The sequence below is a fragment of the Xiphophorus hellerii genome, chromosome 20 (assembly GCF_003331165.1).
Source record: "Xiphophorus hellerii strain 12219 chromosome 20, Xiphophorus_hellerii-4.1, whole genome shotgun sequence".
In the NCBI taxonomy this organism is placed as follows: Eukaryota; Metazoa; Chordata; class Actinopteri; order Cyprinodontiformes; family Poeciliidae; genus Xiphophorus; species Xiphophorus hellerii.
This window is the reverse complement of record NC_045691.1, coordinates 13,963,252-13,981,520: the sequence shown is the minus strand read 5'-3', so window position 1 is coordinate 13,981,520 and position 18,269 is coordinate 13,963,252. Positions and strand designations below refer to the sequence as shown.

General features: G+C 39.6%; 1 protein-coding gene across 1 annotated transcript in view; it reads right to left on the bottom strand.

Annotated features, from left to right (window-relative positions):
- The window catches only part of foxj3 (forkhead box J3), a 105,229-nt gene that overhangs the window by 6,188 nt on the left and 80,772 nt on the right, over window positions 1-18,269 (bottom strand). The window contains exons 6-9 of the mRNA XM_032549915.1: window positions 11,875-12,003; window positions 6,046-6,220; window positions 2,424-2,846; window positions 1,771-1,872 (exon numbers count right to left, since the gene is read on the bottom strand). Coding sequence (XP_032405806.1) covers window positions 1,771-1,872; window positions 2,424-2,846; window positions 6,046-6,220; window positions 11,875-12,003 — 829 coding nt within the window. The remainder of the gene's footprint in view (window positions 1-1,770; window positions 1,873-2,423; window positions 2,847-6,045; window positions 6,221-11,874; window positions 12,004-18,269) is intronic.

Here is an 18,269-nt window from a genome sequence, read left to right as displayed (position 1 = left end):
GTGCCGACACATCAGCACTCAATCAAAGGCTGGAGCAGAGCTGTACATCCAGCCTCTGCTTTTAACATCAGAGGAAATTAATCTGGAGTCCAGATCACTCTCAGGTGAGTCTCACTGTGTGGATTCATCACTGATTTATTTCTAATGTTTGTTTTGACTTGAAGCAAACAAAAATAAAAATTCATATGATACAGGACTTAGCTGGATTATTAATGTGGAAATGTTATGTGGACACAATCACTCAGAGCTGAACTCAAAGTGAAGCATTACGGAGAGGAAGATGTGATGAAGATGACCTAAAGGTCGCTATGAAAGCCTCCTGATCACCTCCGTGCCACGCCGCATTGATGCAGTAAGTCAAGCTGAATGTTGCTCATGTTGGAGCAGATCTGCTACCTTTGTTCTGATTTGATCCTGATTTTATCCTGTTTTCATAACTTTTCTGTCTGTTCTTCAGTTATTTCTTGCGTAAATGTTTTCATTTGTTCATTTTTTTTTTTTTTTGCTATGTGTACCGTTTGGCTTTTTCTGCTTGCTTGTCTTAGGACAAAGAATGAATTTAGCTATTGTGCTAATTCCTGCATATCTACTCTGCCATGAATTGTGGCAGAGTATATTTTAAAAAATGAAATCTTTTGTTCATTTTTTTGGTCAAGACATTGCTGTTTTTGGACAATTTCTTTTTTATTGTCCCCCAAAAAAAGTTTTTTTTGGGACAATTATTCTCTGTAATTTTACTTTTGAACAGTTGTTATGCCATGGCAATAAAATAATTTCTGTTATTTCTTTAAACAACTCGGAGCAACTGATTAGCATCTCAAAGCTCAAAGGAGCTCGACTCCATGGCTCTGTTTTCAAACCATACAGCCAGACAGATTTACAGAGGAACAGCAAAAGCAAATGAGGTGGATTAGCAGTCTTTGCCTAGAGCTGATGCATATATGCTGATGATGCTGTCACTGGATGTGGAAGTGTTAGCATTCTATGTCATCATGAGACATACAGCAACTGTCTTCAGTCAGAGGTATCGTCAGATATGTTCAAGACTGACTGCTTCTGGAGAGTGTTTGAAGATACTTCGATGATATGACTGAATGAAAAGGTCTCGACCAAGTAATGGCTGCTTTTTCAGAAAGCTGACATTTCTGTATTAAAATAACTTGTTTTTTGTTTTTCCTCCTGTAATTTTCTGATCAGGTGAATTTTGGGTTGTCATTAGTTGTAAAAAACAAAATAATCCATTAAAAACTATTGAGCTGAGTTTCGAACTATAAAAAGTCTTCACTTTTTAAATCAAATTAGTTGGAAACTGAGTAATTATTTATCCTAGTCCTTTTCAAATTAATGGAATTATAAACAAAAACTATTTTTATACTATTCAGATTTTTTTAAACTGGATGACAAAAGTCTTCAGTTTGGTGTTTTGGTCTCAACTAGCTCTTTTTTAAGGAGAATTCTGTTTACAGAGACTTCATAATTAATTTTTTGTTGTTTCTCTTGTTTGTTTTTTATTTATTTTGATTATTTAAAATGTTTTCCAGTTCCAAAGTTGATCAATTTGACAATATGTTCTTGCATCATTATGGCATTATCATTATATTACTTCAAAACTGTCTCAAAACAACAACATTATCGTTTATCCCAACAACTTATGGCACGATTTATCGGCCAGCAAAATTTGCTGTAGTGACAGTCCTATTATGAATAATAAAATCCTGAGTGCAGGTTGGAATATAAACTAATGGTGCAGGGTTTATTAGTGCAACGGACCTTGGAAAGGAGAAAGGTCGACATCAGCCCAGTTGTAGCTGCTGGCGATACGACAGCTTTCTTTCAGGGCATCCAGATTCGGGTACCACTCAGACCGTAAACCTGCAACACAAACACAGAACATCATATCTGTAACTCTAAGAAGAGCATAAAATTAAGAAGTCATAAAATCACATTTAATTCTGGAGGAATTACGGGTTTGCTGGCACCAAGCTGCTGAATAACAACGGTTTTATTTTATTTTATTTTAACAGACTGTAAGGTCACATTATGCATTTTCACTGCAGTCACGTTTTTGCATTTGTGCTTGCGGTAATCTGGAGCCAAACGAAAGAGGAGACATCGACTAATCTGACGGTCGAACAGTTCCTGGAAGTGGCCACTAGGAGGAGCCAGTGTCTCTATAAATCATGCTGAAGTCATGGGCTTCAGCATGGCTTTGTTCTCCGCACCAAAGGTAATAAATTAAAAGATAATTTACTGTTTAAGAAATTAAATTGTTTTCTTTGAGCTCTCTGGCGAAACAGGGGAGGATCACCTCCAAACACGATCATGATTGCACCTGAGCGCCTTCATCCATCCATGTGATGAATTCAAACAAAGGGAAAACAAAAGCAGACGCCGGTCCAGCAGAAAGAGACGGAGGGTCTCACCTGTGTTGCAGGCCATCTGTTGCGGGTGGGAGAGGCTCTGGTGCTGCTGTCCGTGTTGGGAGGGGTGCTGGTTGTGCTGGTTGTGCTGCGTGTGCGCCGTGTGCTGCTGTTGCTGCGGGTGCTGGCCGTGGGTCGGGTGCTGGCCGTGCTGGGAGTGCGTGGCGTGCTGTGGGTGCTGAGGGTGCTGGCCGTGTTGGTTGTGCTGCGAGAGGTGCTGGGCGTGGGGCGATCCGTGGCCGGGGTGGGCCTGGGCCGGGTGGGACAGGGGAACCTGGCCGCTGTTGGCGGGGTGGTTGTTGTGGTGGTTGTTGGGCTGGTTGTTTGACAGGCTGTTCTGAGTGTTGATGGTGCCACTGGGGGAGTGCTGATAGGAGCAGGAGGTGTGGGTCTGCTGGGAGTTATCCGACGGCATGCCCATCAGACCTGAAACACACACACACACACCACACACACACCGAACTCTGAGGACATGCAAACAATCAGAGACTTAGGCAACCTCGCAGTGTATGGCACTACTGTCGAGACGTTACCACCACAAACCTCAATGTACTTTACTGGAATTTAAAACAATAGACCAATATAAAGTAGAGAATCAAGTGAAAGTGGATAAAAATAAATCTAAAAATAATCAGAGGGATTTTGTTTTAGTGCTGTGTGATATTGCTGAAAAACAAACTACGACAAAAGCCAGAGGCTCTTTGGACCTTCACCAATGGCTCTTAATAACTTTGGCTGAAGATGATAAATAAAACCAACTGACACTTTTAAATACAGACATAAAAACAGCTTAAACGTTTAGCAGTTTTTTCTTTGAAAATTTTAATTGAATTTCCACAACAGAAAGACATTAAAATGATAAATTCTTATATCTAATTATCCTGTCATTAGGTTGAAAACAATGTGCTTTTCTTTTGCCAATGAAAGAGTTACATCCATCTCTTTTGGCTAAAAATGTTTCTTTTTCTGTGTATTAAAACCTAAAAATAGAAATAAAATGGTGGTTCTATAAAAATAAATTTCCCATAGTGGAAAGAATATTTGACATATTTTTAACTAAAAATTTAAAAATGTCTAATCAAAAGGTCATGTAACACTTGTGGCTCTAAATGAGTTTTATTTACCTGGACTGGGGGCAAAAATGGGTCTTTAAATATGGTAAAAGTTGCAAACCCTGACATAACCTGTTTCATATAAGTCAATATCAATAATTATTGATTAACGTTTTTTTGTTTAAATATATAAAATGCTGCCAAACTAGTGACCTGACCTTTCCTGTTTTATCCACATGTTCCTCTAGAGAGGTTGTACTAACTCCACACAATTGTTTATTTTATTTTTAAGCAGTTATAAGGCACCAAACCGCCAAACCAGTTACTCAACAGGTTGCTAGGTAACCAAAGAGTGACTGAGTTGCTAGGTAACCAAAGAGTGACTGAGTGAGTTGATTTCACTAATCTTCCTTAACTGGCTGTTAGGTTAGTTGGGTGGCTAAAGCCTGTCCTCTGCCTGCACCTCCCAGAATGCTGTGCGGTTCTGGATCAGAGTTCAGTTTAATTATTCAACATTTTATCGGATCACGTGTCTATGGAGAGATATATATAGATATATATATAGCTATTGATTTATTGCCCAGCCTTATTTTGTTTACATTTGTCGTCTGTCCCCTGTACTCTGACTGCCTCTGAATAAAATCCAGTGTTACCACTGCCTCCAGAGATTGCCTAATTAAGTTTATTTCAAAGTGAAGGGCCAGTAGGGGGCGCTAGGGGACCTCAGAAAGTTGGAGGTAAAATAAAAAATGCAAAAATAAGTCAATATATTTTTAATTAGAATTTTTTCACCATATAAAATAATGTTTTTTAATTAGTATTATAAAGTAAGAACACCAAATATCAGTCCGTAGATTAAAAGAAATCAGTTACAGAAGAACCGCACCACTTTTGGCTGTAACTGCACTAAAAACCAGCTGGTAGTTTTCTCCGGCTTCATGTTTATTCAATGCTTTGTGATAAAATCCCAGTAAGAAACATTGAAAACTTTTGTTTAAAACTTTTGTGGTTTTGATGTGATAAAATATGGAAAAGTTCCAGGGGTGTGAATACTTTTGCTAGGCCTTGTAATTGCAAACAATACATTTGAATGCAGACGTGAAAAGTGGATAGTAATGTAGTTAGGCTCTCTCTCACTGTTTACTTTCACTTCTTTCAAACTCTGAGCAGCAAGGGTTTGAATCCCTCATAAAATCATCATCAATGCAAATTCAGTTTATGCTAGATTTTAATCTTTGGTTATTTCATAAAAAGTAATCAACTCAGTGAATATCTGAAAATAACTGATCCTGGAAGCATGTTAGGGTTTTTAATGGAGAGCTGCTGCAGGAGCGTCAACATTTGAGAAAGACCAGTTGCCATTTTGTTGCGTCAGGGAATGACTCAGCTTCGGTTATTGGACGTTTCACAAGCTGGAGCTGCTGCTCTCTATCCTCCTCAGAGTCCTGTATCATCTCTGACTATCTGGTTGTGCAGCTCTTTAAGCAGCACGAACATCTGCGCAGCCCATTGCAATCATCCGAGCGGTGGGGAGGGGCCCTTAAGAGGCCCCGTCCTTCACAGTTTTGGCACCGCGAACCCATTCCACTAGGAGGGCTTTCAGATCCGACTCCGGGCCCCGCACCTCCACAATCGCCGCCGGGGTGACAAAGGTGCATCTCTTATCGGTACAGAAAGCCCATTGTCCAACCAGGGAAATACAGAAAGCAATTAACATGGCACCAGAATAATAATGCAAGCTCATTACCTATTATCAAAGCCAGTGAATTAGCTCACTGTCCACAGCGGCAGAGTGTGAAATCCTCCAAGCTCGATTATTTACGCTCTTTAATTGCAGGAGCTTGTCTGAAAGAGATTTCACTTTTATGCACGTAAAAAGAAAAAAAAAGGTAACAGTTTTTAACTAATAAAACAAAGATGATGGATTAAAGCAGACTCTCATTAGCATGAAATGCATTTGATTTGTGAAAGTGGGTTATCCACAGAAAGTTCAGTCTGCTTTCCTCCTGACTCGCTTGTCAAGTGCTCCATGTTCATCAGTCAATCAGATTATACACAAAACTGCTTTTTCCTCTGCAGGGATTCTGATTTTTTCTTTGCCTTGTTCATGCATTAAAACGCTAAAAAAAAAAATCCCATCAATGTAACTAGGAATGTTTGGGCTGCCAATAAGCTTCTTCCCCTCCGTTTGAAGCGCGACCAGATGCTTTTAACTTTCACGTAAGGGTGAAAATAAAAAGTAAAAAATTAACAATAAAAAGTGCAGTCGTATCTCTTTATGTCCTGCAATAAAATATTTAAAGCATGAACTCTCAGACTCCAGCTTTAAATAAATAGATAAGTCTTAGCATTTCCCTGGCAAGAGCTTGAAAGCTTGAAAGTCCTCTGTAAAGGTTTGGATTAAAGCCAAGTGAGCCGAGCTGAATACCTGCACACTTAGAGTAAACCTCATTAGTTCCTAAAGACTCTCTATAGCCCCAGCTGTTAAGAACAAGCCCACATTAGGAAAATCGCTTCTAGGGTCTTCGGCTCGCTGATAGATTTCCCCCCAGTGCCCTCGAGAGGCCGCTCACCTTGTTGGCTGAAGGACTGCTCAAAAACAGACTTGTAAAGGCTGCGGAAGGAGGCACTGAGATCTTCGAAGTCTGAGAACGGGAGCTGCTTTTCCCTGTCTGGCATGCTGTACTGGGACTGGGGGGGCTGCTGCAGGCTCATCGACTGGGACACGGGCTCCGGATGACTGGTCACCTGGGGAGATGGAGGTAGACAAGGGAGAAGCTGGGTTTAATGTTTAACATGTGAAAGGAACTACTGCTGGAAAGATGGTTAAACAGACATAAATTATATATTAAAAAAAGTAGAGCATGATATGTATTCAGCCGCCTGTAGCTGTTGGGCTTCAGAGGTTTGTTAGTGAACATTTGTGAAAAACGGCATCATGATAAACAGCACACAGGAAAAGAAATCCGGCTGTGGAGAAAATTTAGAGCAAGGTGAGGTTATAAAGCAATATCCTAACCTATAAAAAACATGTCACGCATTGCTGTTCAATTCATCATCTAGAAAAAACCCCCACAAAGTCAACGTGAGCTGACCGGCCAGACAAGGAGAGCGTTAATTGGAGAAGCAGCTACTACACAGCAGCAGGAGCTGCAGAGATCAACAACTCCGTTGGATTATTTAATAACTTTTAGTTATGCACTTCATGAATCGGTCTTTATTTTAGGCCAACATCGACACCAGGCCGGTTTGGTCCGCTTTAATCAAACTCTAGTGCATTGGTCTAGAAAATTTGGTTCGATTGGGGAGGTGTGAACGCGCAATCGAACTCTGAAGTGGACCAAAGAAGCCAACTCTGGTCCGACTAATTCAAATCTCAGTTGATTTGAATTGAACTCTGGTGCGGTTTAAATGCATGTTTGAATGCCAGACGGGCCAGAAACTGCTCCAAAAGAAGGAAGTGAACTACAGCGCAGGGCACTGTGGGTAAATACAATCAGAACAAACGCATGTGTCAGGCACTAGAGGGGGAAATGGCTCTTGTCTTTTACAAACGGCAAGAAAAATCCTATAATCACTAAAATCTGATGCCACTTAATTTTTGTTTACAGTTTGTGAAGAAGGAAGTTGTGCTCAGTGTCTTCTTCTGAGGTTTTTGTGTCGTTTCCTTCAGTAGATCTTGGTGCATCGCCACCACAAGTGAGGAGGTTAAAAGGTTTTTTGGATCGTTTGACGTAGCGGAGTGTGTAAGTGAATCTCAGCAGCTGAAAATGTAAGAAATGTTGCAATTTTGGTCAAAGAGATGCAAGAAGAAATCCAAAATAAGCCAAAGGGAAAGTTTTGGTCTCATCTGCACATTATGAATAGATCGTCACCACTATGAAACATGGAGGGTGGCAGCATCATGTTGTGGGGAAGTCGTTCTTCAGCAAGGACAGGAAAGTTGATCAGAGTTGATGGATTTTTGTTTGCTTCCTGCACAGTGAGTGCAGCGGTTCGAATCCGCTTCCTCCAGAAGTCCAGAAATATTCACAATATTCTGCAAATTGCCATATAGTCAGAATGTTTGCGTGGTTGTACATATAAGTTTCTGTTTGTTGCGTTGTTGGAATAATTTTTGGAAGGCACTGCAGCTGCCATGGTGCAACAGAAACGGAAAAAACAACCTGTGAAATATTTCATGCAAATCAGTGATAAAACTCAATGATATCTCCATTCTGCGAAGCTGCGACTATCGTTTTTCAGCCTGAAGATGCGTCCCTCATGCAACATAAAGAACAAATTACGTACACCACAACAATGCAGGTCAGTGCTTACCGCCTTGGCTCACACAGCATTAAGAGAGCAACTCAAACGGACATAAAGCCGATACTCTGGTGGCCGAGCAAAATGTATTTAAAACAAAATCAATAGCAATACCTTGAACAAATAAGCAGCCATTTTATCCATGTATTTGTGTGGGCAGTCAATGTAACACACCGCCTCTAGGTGTGAGACAGAAGCACTGTTCCCTCCAGCTAAGGGCTTGTCTGAGAGATTCACCGCAGCAAGGGCAGCAAGGCAGACACAGTCCTATTTCACACAGCAGAAACCTGACCTGTGTCCACTGTGGGCTCGCTATACAAGAGAGGTCGTGTTCAATTTTTGATCCTAACATCTTCCTCTTCTAAAATGTGGACAGGCTGCTGAAATGTGTGGCTTGCGGACTGGCTTGGAGAAGAGTGAAGAGGTGATAATAAAGCCAGAGTGTTTACTGAGAGCTGCCGCTTAGTCTGGGAGAGAAAAAGAGAAAGAGAAAGCAGGAGCAGGCGGGCGGGCGGGCGAGCGAGCGTGAGCGCATCCATCAGGCTGAGCCGATCGATGCTCGGCGCCTGGAGCGGGGAGCACTCCAGGATGCAGGGAGGACCACACCAAAGAGGGGGCATCTCTGGTGGGAGGACATCAGAGGGAGAGCTTCTCTTTGTCTGGCTTCCAGGAGTGAGCGCAATTTTCTTTGTTTCTCTTAACCCTGTTCCTGATGTTGTACTCTCGCTCATGTCCACCCTGAACCTCGGTCTATTGCCGTCTGCAGCTGGCTCCTCTGAACAAAACCTCCTGGGGCTTTCCCATCAACTCTCATACAGGATACAGACCGCTTTGTACGACTCACAGGGTTTCGTTTTTATTCCTTTTTGAACCGTGGCTCTCCAGCAGATAAAAACTATTGATCAAAATGTACAATTTACTACTCTGAACTAAAAAGAAAAAGGCTACAGTGCAAAAGTTCTAGAGCACCTTTAATTAATTTACGCTCTGCTTTCTTGCTATTGATCAATATTCCTTCAGGATTTCTGTGGGGTTTTGGATTTTGGCAGCTTTATCGCAAATTTGTTTTTTGCACAGTTCCAGAAGTGGAACAGTGCACTACAGGCCGACAGTTCCAGTTCAAGTTTGATCGAGAAACTTAAAACTTTGCTGAATTTCATAAGCAGCAAAGAGATTTTAAGACATATCTTTAGCTTTGTACATTGGCCTTCCTCTATTTCCCCTGCAGAAACAAATTATTAATCATACAGGATTCTCATCAGATTTCTTGCAGTTAATCGCTATCTGCCAAAACCAAGATGGGCTGAAAACAAGCAAAGCAACTATTTAAAACCTTAGATTTATTTTGTAACACTGCGTGCTGATTTGCAGGTTCCTTAAGACGGGTCTTAGCTTCTGGAAAACCCGATGAGAGAAATATACATTAATTTTAGTTATATTAAATGGCAATTAGCACTGATTTATTTAAAATTGTTCTTCGGCAGGGGAATCTACAGAAAAAGGACTGACCACCAAAACAGGTCAGATCAGAATTTCCTGAGATTTATTGTGCTGTTAGATATGAACAGATACTGGCAATCAATTTAAAACACATTTTCCAAATTTTACCTCTGTCAGCTCTACTTTGAATCTTATTTATTTCCTTGATATGTTCTTTTTTTTTTCACTGAAGTCTGTTGTCTTCTGAGAATAAAGACTGTTGGTAAGCTCTTCAATTCGGGACTAAAATTGCAACATTTGTAACATTTTCAGATCTGTTTTAGCAATGCAGGATCCACTTTTCTTTCTTTCGATACTGATAAAAATATCTGTGGTTTAGGATCAGCTGATACCGATCCAATACAGAGAAACTGTGCTGAATTGACTTCAAACGTTTCTTTTTTTTTAAAAACAGACATAAAAGTACTGATTTACAAATTTATGCGGTAACTCTGCACCAGTACAGCACACTTAAGTACAATAATAGGTTCACAATAGCTAGTAGCTACACTAATAGCTTGGTTGAACATGTAGTAACTTTAATTTGTTCAGTCAGTGCAATTAAGAGTATAACAGCCAATGTAAAATAAATAATAAAGAAACTGAAATGGACAAAAACAATCGATTGACAACCTTCGTAAAAAAATGAAGAAACTTTGTTTCAATTTGTTCAGAAAGTACAATTAGGAGTTCTACATATATATAACATAAATAAATCTTGACGTCGCTCAAGCACGAACCATAGAATTAGACTGAATAAATCTGCCCCTATGAATCGGGCAGATTGTCACAAATACCCGATCTAGAACATTTTTCAGTATCAGGGCTGATAAAGATATTTATATTGGATCGGTGCATGTCTACGCAAAGCAGATGAAAGCAACCTTAATATTAAACACATCATTAACAGATATAATTCATGTGTTCTGGTTTATTTATGTTTTATTTGCTGGTTCTGTCAAACTCCCACAGTGCAAGCTTCACCTCCATAAATAGGATTTCCAAGTAGCATTGCACTGGCAGACATTTTAAAATAGTGCAGCAAGACTTGGGAATAAGGAAAATGGATCATAGGACTGGTTGAAGGACAGGATGAAAGTCTGAAGCTGGAAAGATTAAAAAAAAAAAAAGGGTTCTGAAAAGTTAAATATATCCAATATGTCTGCCTAAAATGTAAAACTTAGTGATAGGTGCAATAAAAAAGTAGTTTTTGCACTTCTGATGATTTGTTTCTCATTAAATCTTTCCCACACATTGGTATACAATTTCCTTCAGTGAGCACACTGATAAAGTGGTTTATTGTAAAAAACATGTAGGAGAAATTGGCATTTGTTGGCAGTTTAGTTTATGCTTTTCTAACCCTGGTTCCTTTCATATCGAATCAGACACTTCATCTGCCAAGACATCCTTTGTTGAAAAGTTTAGGAATTTAAAGATAAATTTAACACCAAGGCATCTGGCCAAGCGGTCAGTTATGAATAATTTACCAGCCTGATAGCAGAAAAATAAAACAAAAAAACTGGTATCTTAAATTATAGACCTGCAGTTCTTGCATTACACCAGAGTAATGTGATTAAAAATCAGTAATGTGGAGAAATAAAGGCAAAGCATCTGGGTTAATAATCCACAAGAACTGAAAAAAAGCTGAGAAATGCATCATTCTTCAACATGTCAATTATCTGTATGTCAAGTTTTCAGTTAATAACGTTCACTGAATCACTACATTGGTAATGATTTAATAATATCTTTGATATTTTTCTACAAATACAACTAATAAAATAAATAAACCACCATTTAAGATTGGCAGTAATTAGTAAAATGTTAAAACTGTCTGTTAACTTGCCTGTTATTTGTAGAGATGTCACTGGTTCAGTTTAGTTGGCCTTTATGTCTGTCTATTGTCTATTCAAAGGTCTGACTTAAAACATCCTTCATGAAAAAGCCAGCAAGTGATTAGTTGAAAAAAAAAAACTAAAGGTACTCCTGAAAGCCTGGTGAACTACAAATCAACACAACTTGATATTTCCAGGGAAGTCTGGCTCCTTGGAAGGAAAATGCAAAGAAAGGAGGAATTTCTCAGAGGCATAAGAAATAAAAACATTAACGTTTATTATATAGTTTTTTTTTGGTGGTAGGTCAGTTTTACCCCAATTTTGTAGCCAAGTGTTAACATCAATTTGTATTAATTTAAATACACACCCTTGTATTATCATTTAAAGTTAAACATTTCCATGAATTTTAGAGATTATAAAATGCAGAAATTTCTCGTAAAATATGATTGATATGAAACTTAACCACACTTCCTTAAAGCAGATTAGGATCAGGATGTAAAAAAGTACTTTACTTGAGCTGCTGGCAAAGGGGGACAAAAACATCTCTGGTTATGTAAAAAAAACCAAAAAACTACATTTTGGGTTTTTTTTAAACAGCGAAGGGGTGAAACAACCAGCATATGCCCCCGTTACATCAATGTGTTACTACAGATGATTGTGATCATGTGTGGCTTGTACCTCACATTAAAAGAAATAACACAGTTTGAGATACAAGCTGGTGCTTTGAATCTTTTTGCACTTCTAGAAATCTGTTTTCCAAACAGACAAATATGACATTGTTCTTACCGGTGTGTAGCTGTGAACGCTGCCCACACTGTTGAGATTGACAGAGGCTAGACTCTGATCAGACAGGCTGTTGTTAAGGCTGCTTCTCGGACTATCGCTACCTTCCTGGTCTGTGTTGTACAACGCCACCTGAAAAACATAAACACACAAACGCATAAGAAAAAGAAGACATTAAATAATTAAATTTATATAAAAACCATAAAGCCCTTTGGGTGTGTGTGGTTTTTTTCGGGGGGTATGGGAGCCACAGGGTGCTGCTTAACGCAGTCCACAGCCACTGAGGGGTTTTGTAAAAGGGAGTCTGGAAACAGCTGAGACATTCCCACCGCTAAAGGTCAGGGCACTGGCAATGTCAGCCACATCTGCTCACCGAGCGCAAATCGGTTTGGGACAGCTAACAAAGGATTTCAGTGCAGCCGAGACGCTGACCTTTCAGTGTAGGAGCGAAACTAGCTGAAGCACTTCAGGACGACAATCTTAATTATCATCTAAGAAGGTTCTGTTCCCCCCACCGACGCCTAATAAAGTGCTCATCAGACTCTGAGGACAACAGTAAGCACAATCCAGATAATGAATGTGATAAATCCCAGAGAGGTTAGCGTGTGTGCTGAGGTTTGTTTTGCCAGAAAGGAATGGCAGTAATGCACTGATGGCTGCTGCAGTGGAGGAGAAGAGCCTGGTATTTTAAGACTGGTGTGTGTCTGCGTGAGCCTGTCTGTGTGTGCTGATCCATGACTGAGTGCAGCATGGTGGCTTCTGCTCATCACTGCGATCGGAACAGAGCGGGCTCTGTGCTGAGCACAATGAGACAGCAGCAGCAGAGTCTTCAGGCCGACCTGGCCCTGCCAACATCCTGCCTCCCAGCAGCAGCAGCGGCGGTGGACTGAAGCCTCTAGTGTTTCTGCAGAGACGCAGCGAGCTGCCACACAGCCTCCACAGGAGCTGGGGAAACCAGGGCAGCCCTGACTTCTTCCTCTGCTCAGACTGATGTTTGGCCCGCTGACAAACATGTTGGTTCACTTCCAGGACGCAGAGTTAGAGCCCAGATACATTAAGCCATTAAAATGGAGCTTGGCTCCTGCACTGGTACCAGGGTTCCCACACTGTGTTTGTGTGTCAATATGTCCAAATTCAACATTACAGGTCTGGACATTCTTTTAGGATAGCAAGACAGGTGAAAGGACATAACTATGTAAGTAAAAATACAAAAATAGGTGGAGGTAAAAAGTATGCAAGTAAAAGTAAATATGTGTAAGAATGTGCATGTAAAAGTATGCCAGTGTAAGTAAGTAACTAAGTGTACAAAAGTTTAAGTACAAGTTTAAGTAAAAGTAATTAAATGTAAATGTGAATAAGTAGGTGCAAGTATGTGTACATGAGTGTACGTAAAAGTACTTCTTTAAGTAAATGTATGTAGGTGTGAGTAAAAGTATGCAAGTGTGAGTGTAATTATGTGTACGCAAATATGTGTACGTACATGCAAGTATGTAAAAGTATGTATGTGTAAGAGTATATAAATGTAAGTGTAAGTAAAAGTACACAATGGTAAATAAGTATGTATAAGTATGTGTATCTAAAAGTATGTAAGTTTAATTGAGGGTATATAAATATAAGTAGGTGTATGCAAGTAAGTACGTACATGCAAGTAAGTGCATGTACGTACTTACTTGCATGTACAAAAAACAGAGAGTAAGTATGTAAGTGTAACTATGTGTAAGTAAGCATGTGGATGGATGGATGGATGGATGGATGGATGGATGGATGGATGGATGGATGGATGGATGGATGGATGGATGGATGGATGGATGGATGGATGGATGGATGGATGGATGGATGGACAGATACACAGATGGGGAACTTTTAGAAAATGGAAAAAGAAATAATCTGTAAACGGAAAAATTTTCCAAACTAGGTTTTTTATCCCTCATTATCCAGACTATGTGAGGTTGGGGGTCTAATTTGATACTTTTGCATTCTTTTTCTGACTGCATAGAAACTCTGTGGTACGAAGAGTTTGTTAGCAGTGCTTGTTAGCGTGAAGAAAAAACTGAATGAGCAGCTGAGGATATAGACTCGAGCACATCTACGTAATCAGCTCGACAATGCTAATCAAAAACACAGTGCCACAGAAACATAAATGTTGTTTAATGAAGTCATAAAACAGGCTTTTATGTCTCAAGTTTCTCACCACAACCTATTTTTACTCTACTCAACCATAAAGTGTGTGATGATTTGAAAAACCTCGCTGCTCTGTGGTTTAGTCAAGCCCCTGAGTCCCCTGAGTGAGGACACCCACTTAAAGCATGCATCAACAGCCTAACAGAGTCGAAGCTTACCCACAAAACGTACGAGCTTGCACTTACATACGGCAAAAACACTTAAATACAATTAAGTGTGCACACACAGGTAGAAGAGCGCACATAAACACACGCAGACAGGTTCATGCAGGCAGGAGCAGCGCCGCAGTAAATGCTGTGCATGGTTATTAGGCTACTGAGTCAGAGATCTATTCTTAGCAGTGAATTAAGTAAAAAGCCAGAGGTGTCTTTTACATGGATGGGGGCTAATCTACAGCATGAGACATGGATTATGGAATCAAAGCAAGATTGGCCCAGGTGTCTCCAACAACACCAGAGCACAATCCCTGCATGCAGGATTGAACAGAGGAAAAGAGAGACGACAGACACGTGACAGAAAAGAAGAGGAGTGTTCATCTGTAAATAAGCCTAATTACAACAATCCCTTCCTCTGCTCAGCCACCACACTTCAGTGGTGAAATTTCAACACATTCACAGCACAGTCTTGGGTTCCCACAGAAGAGAGCTCTCCATGAGAAGAGGACAAAAGGAAGAAATTTAGCATGTAGCGTCCTACAGACGACAGAAAGAGAGCAGAGGATCCTGCTGGTTCAGTAGTCACCCTGCAGGCCTCTCCCATTGGCCTGTCGGGGAAGGCGGGAAGGAGGGAAAGAGGGAGAGAGACTGGAATAGAAAGACAAGAGAGAAAAACAGAGAGAGGGAATTCCTGTGGCTTGGCACGGCGCACCGAAAGAGGCGTGGCCTGTCGTGTGTTTACAGTGTAAAGCAGTTAGAAACAAGCCCTCTCCTAGGAGTTTGGGCCTCAGATCTGTGGCTCATTCTGTCTTCTGCTCTACAAAAACACAATCAAACAAACAGAAGGAAAACAAAGAAAAACCTGTTGCTCATCAACAGCACAAGTGTCGGGTTATTTTATAATCTTCTTGCTCATCTACGCCATTTCACTTTTTTTTCTTTTTTTTTGCACTTGGCGGCAGAGTCTGGGCTTCACTGTCAACACTTAACATCAGGGCTCCATTATGTGGTCAATGTTGGTGTTGTGGACTCAGAAAAAGTGTCATCTTCCCTTACAGTTCTGTTCTGTTGTAAACACTAGCTTCAATGTGACTTTATGAGATAGATAATAATAAAAAAAAGTAGAGCATATTTCCAAAACGGAGACAAAATGGCTGGTTTGAAATGAAAAATGCCTTCAATCTCTCTTGTCAATGCAATCAAAGCTTTAAATTTGCTGAGACATGTCTGCACCACGTTCACAAATCAAGACTTTTTAAGCAAATGTTCTTGCGAAACAGATCAGTCAGATTGGATGGGGAGTGTCTGACAATCAATTTTCAAATCAAGCCATAGATTATCTATTGGAGATAAGTCTGGGTGATGCTAACATATTAGTCTGCTTTGACCTAAAATATTTGACTGTAAATCGAGAGACTTTTCAATACCACAGCAAAACAAGTCCTTAAAACTTTAATAAAAATAAAAAACTTTTCCACTGGCCTTTGAAGGACACAGTTTAATAATGTACAGTACAGACCAAAAGTTTGGACACACCTTTTAATTCAATGAGTTTCCTTTATTTTCATGACTATTGACATTGTAGATTCACACTGAAGGCATCAAAACTATGAATAACACATGTGGAAATATGCACTAACAAAAAAGTGTAAAACAACTGAAAATAGCCCTTATATTCTAGTTTCTTCAAAGTAGCAACCTTTTGCTGTGATTACTGCTTTGCACACACTCTGCATTTTCTTGATGAGCTTCAAGAGGTAGTCACCTGAAATGGTTTTCACTTCATAGGTGTGCCCTGTCAGGTTAATAAGTGGGATTTCTTGCCTTATAAATAGTCATGAAAATAAAGAAAACCCATTGAATTAGAAAGGTGTGTCCAAACCTTTGGTCTGTACTGTATTTCATTTGAACTCAGAAGTTGAAATTTCCAAGACAGAATCATCAACAAAGTCCCTAAAAATCATAATTCTATTTGAATAAAGTTATAAATATCTCACCAATCCAGACCTCAAAATCTTACATGGTCATCTTGTGCACAAAATTAGCCGATGTAAACAGCGACAGTTTATTTGAATTTCTGATTATTTTTGTCATTAATCTGCAGCACACTGTTGTACATAATGCAGCTACAATGTAGTGAGAAATTTATTACCATCAGATTACAATGGTAATTGTTAGCGAAGTCACTCAGCATATCACTTAGCAAATAACTCTTTTTTAAAACTTAGAACTGGAACATGGTTATATTAAAGTTCTTTTGGAGGTAAAATAAAACAGAATAAATATCACATCTATGTTCCAAATATCACTAAAAGCAACTTGTATCACATTCTCAGTGCTACATTAGAGAAGTGTGCCGTTCATGATGGCAACATGTTGGAGTAGCTCTGCTATGCTGGTTCTGATTTGTTTTGTGTAAACTTCTGTTGATGTTTCTGGGTGAAACATTGATTTTTGGACAATTATTCCAGGATTTTTGTTCTCACTTTTTTATATTTTTGGAAAGTTATGATGCACGTCAAATTCAACCAATCTCTTCCAACTATCAGATAGGGCGAGGATTATATCCCCGACTGCAACATCTCTCAGTCTGGGTTTCCAAAAGCAATTGAGGTTGGTTAGCTGTAATCGCCAACAACTGATGATGTCGTCCATGTTACTGTGACATATCGTTTCTGCTGCCAGGATTTTGACCTGCATTGTAAGACAGTCAGGAGACTTGCTAAACAACAATCTTCAGATTTGTGACAACACCAACTGCTACTGGAAGTCTTTCCATCCCATAGCATCACCATCCACAATGACTCTTTGAAGATCACATTTTGTAAAAGTTTCTTTCAATTGAATTGGTCTATCTGACCATCTAAATACATTTGGTTGGGGGTTTTAATGAAGTGAAATAATGTGAATGAATGTGAATAATTTCACAAAGCGCCCAATATCTGAGTTTGAGAACATTTCTGTTACAGAGACGTAAAAAAAAAAAATCCAGTTTAGTTCAAAGACACAGCCTGCAGCAAATAGTCTGACACTTGTCAAAACCAGCTAAAAAACTATAACATACGGTAATCTATTGTACATGTACACACTTGCTGCAACACAGCAGACATATGCTCAGCCTTCATAAGTCCCTGACACACAACACCAACTCATATTTCCTATGAGCGCCGCGCTAATGTTAAATCTTTTTTTTTATTATTTGTAGTGCTTGCAGCAAATGAATAAGCGACTCTTGTAGGCTTTTTAAAAGTGCTCCTGAGAGCTGCCCCCACTGGGCCCAGAGGATGAGAGCTTAAGGTTAAAAAGCCTATTTAAATTTCAGAGAGAGACACATACTCACGGCTAACAGCTAGCGGTCCCTGTAGCTTTGCTCTGTGATGTATAAGTGCTTCTAAGCTTTTACAGATGTAAAGAAAAAACAGAGCAGGCAGTTGTCAGCGGGGGTGGAGGGGATCACCTGTAGTTGGTCACAAAATGCCAAATACCTCTGAGCGAAGCCTGAGCTTCGTAACGAGTGTCAAACTCATCACTTTGGGCCGCATCAAGATCATGGATGTCCTCTAGGGCTTGTGGTGCCAGATGCATTGATAAAACCCATTAAACTGTTAAAATACCAATACATAGCTGTATCTGCATGCAATAAGTATTTCTTAAAATCAAATCATGTCAAACATCTTTCCCATTGATTAGTCACTCTAGGATTTCATGATTGTTTTTGTGATTTTTTTGCAATAAAAATCACAGATTTTGTGATGCTAATTTATAAATATTTGCGCTAATGTGTGACTTTAAGTGCCACTTTTAGTTACTCTCCACATCGATCACGGACTATAACGTGACATCAAGTAAGGCTGAGGCAGCAACTTAGTAGAATCAAGAAGTATCGCCACCTGCAGGTGGGAATAAGCATCACATAGACCTGATGTTTTTGACCATTTTTGAAGAAAGTTTGCAAAAAAAAAGTACAGTTAATCAATAATATATATCACAATAGACGAGTGTCTATATCAATAGATGATCTCATAGAATATTCATGAACTCTGGGAGATGTAGGAAAACAAA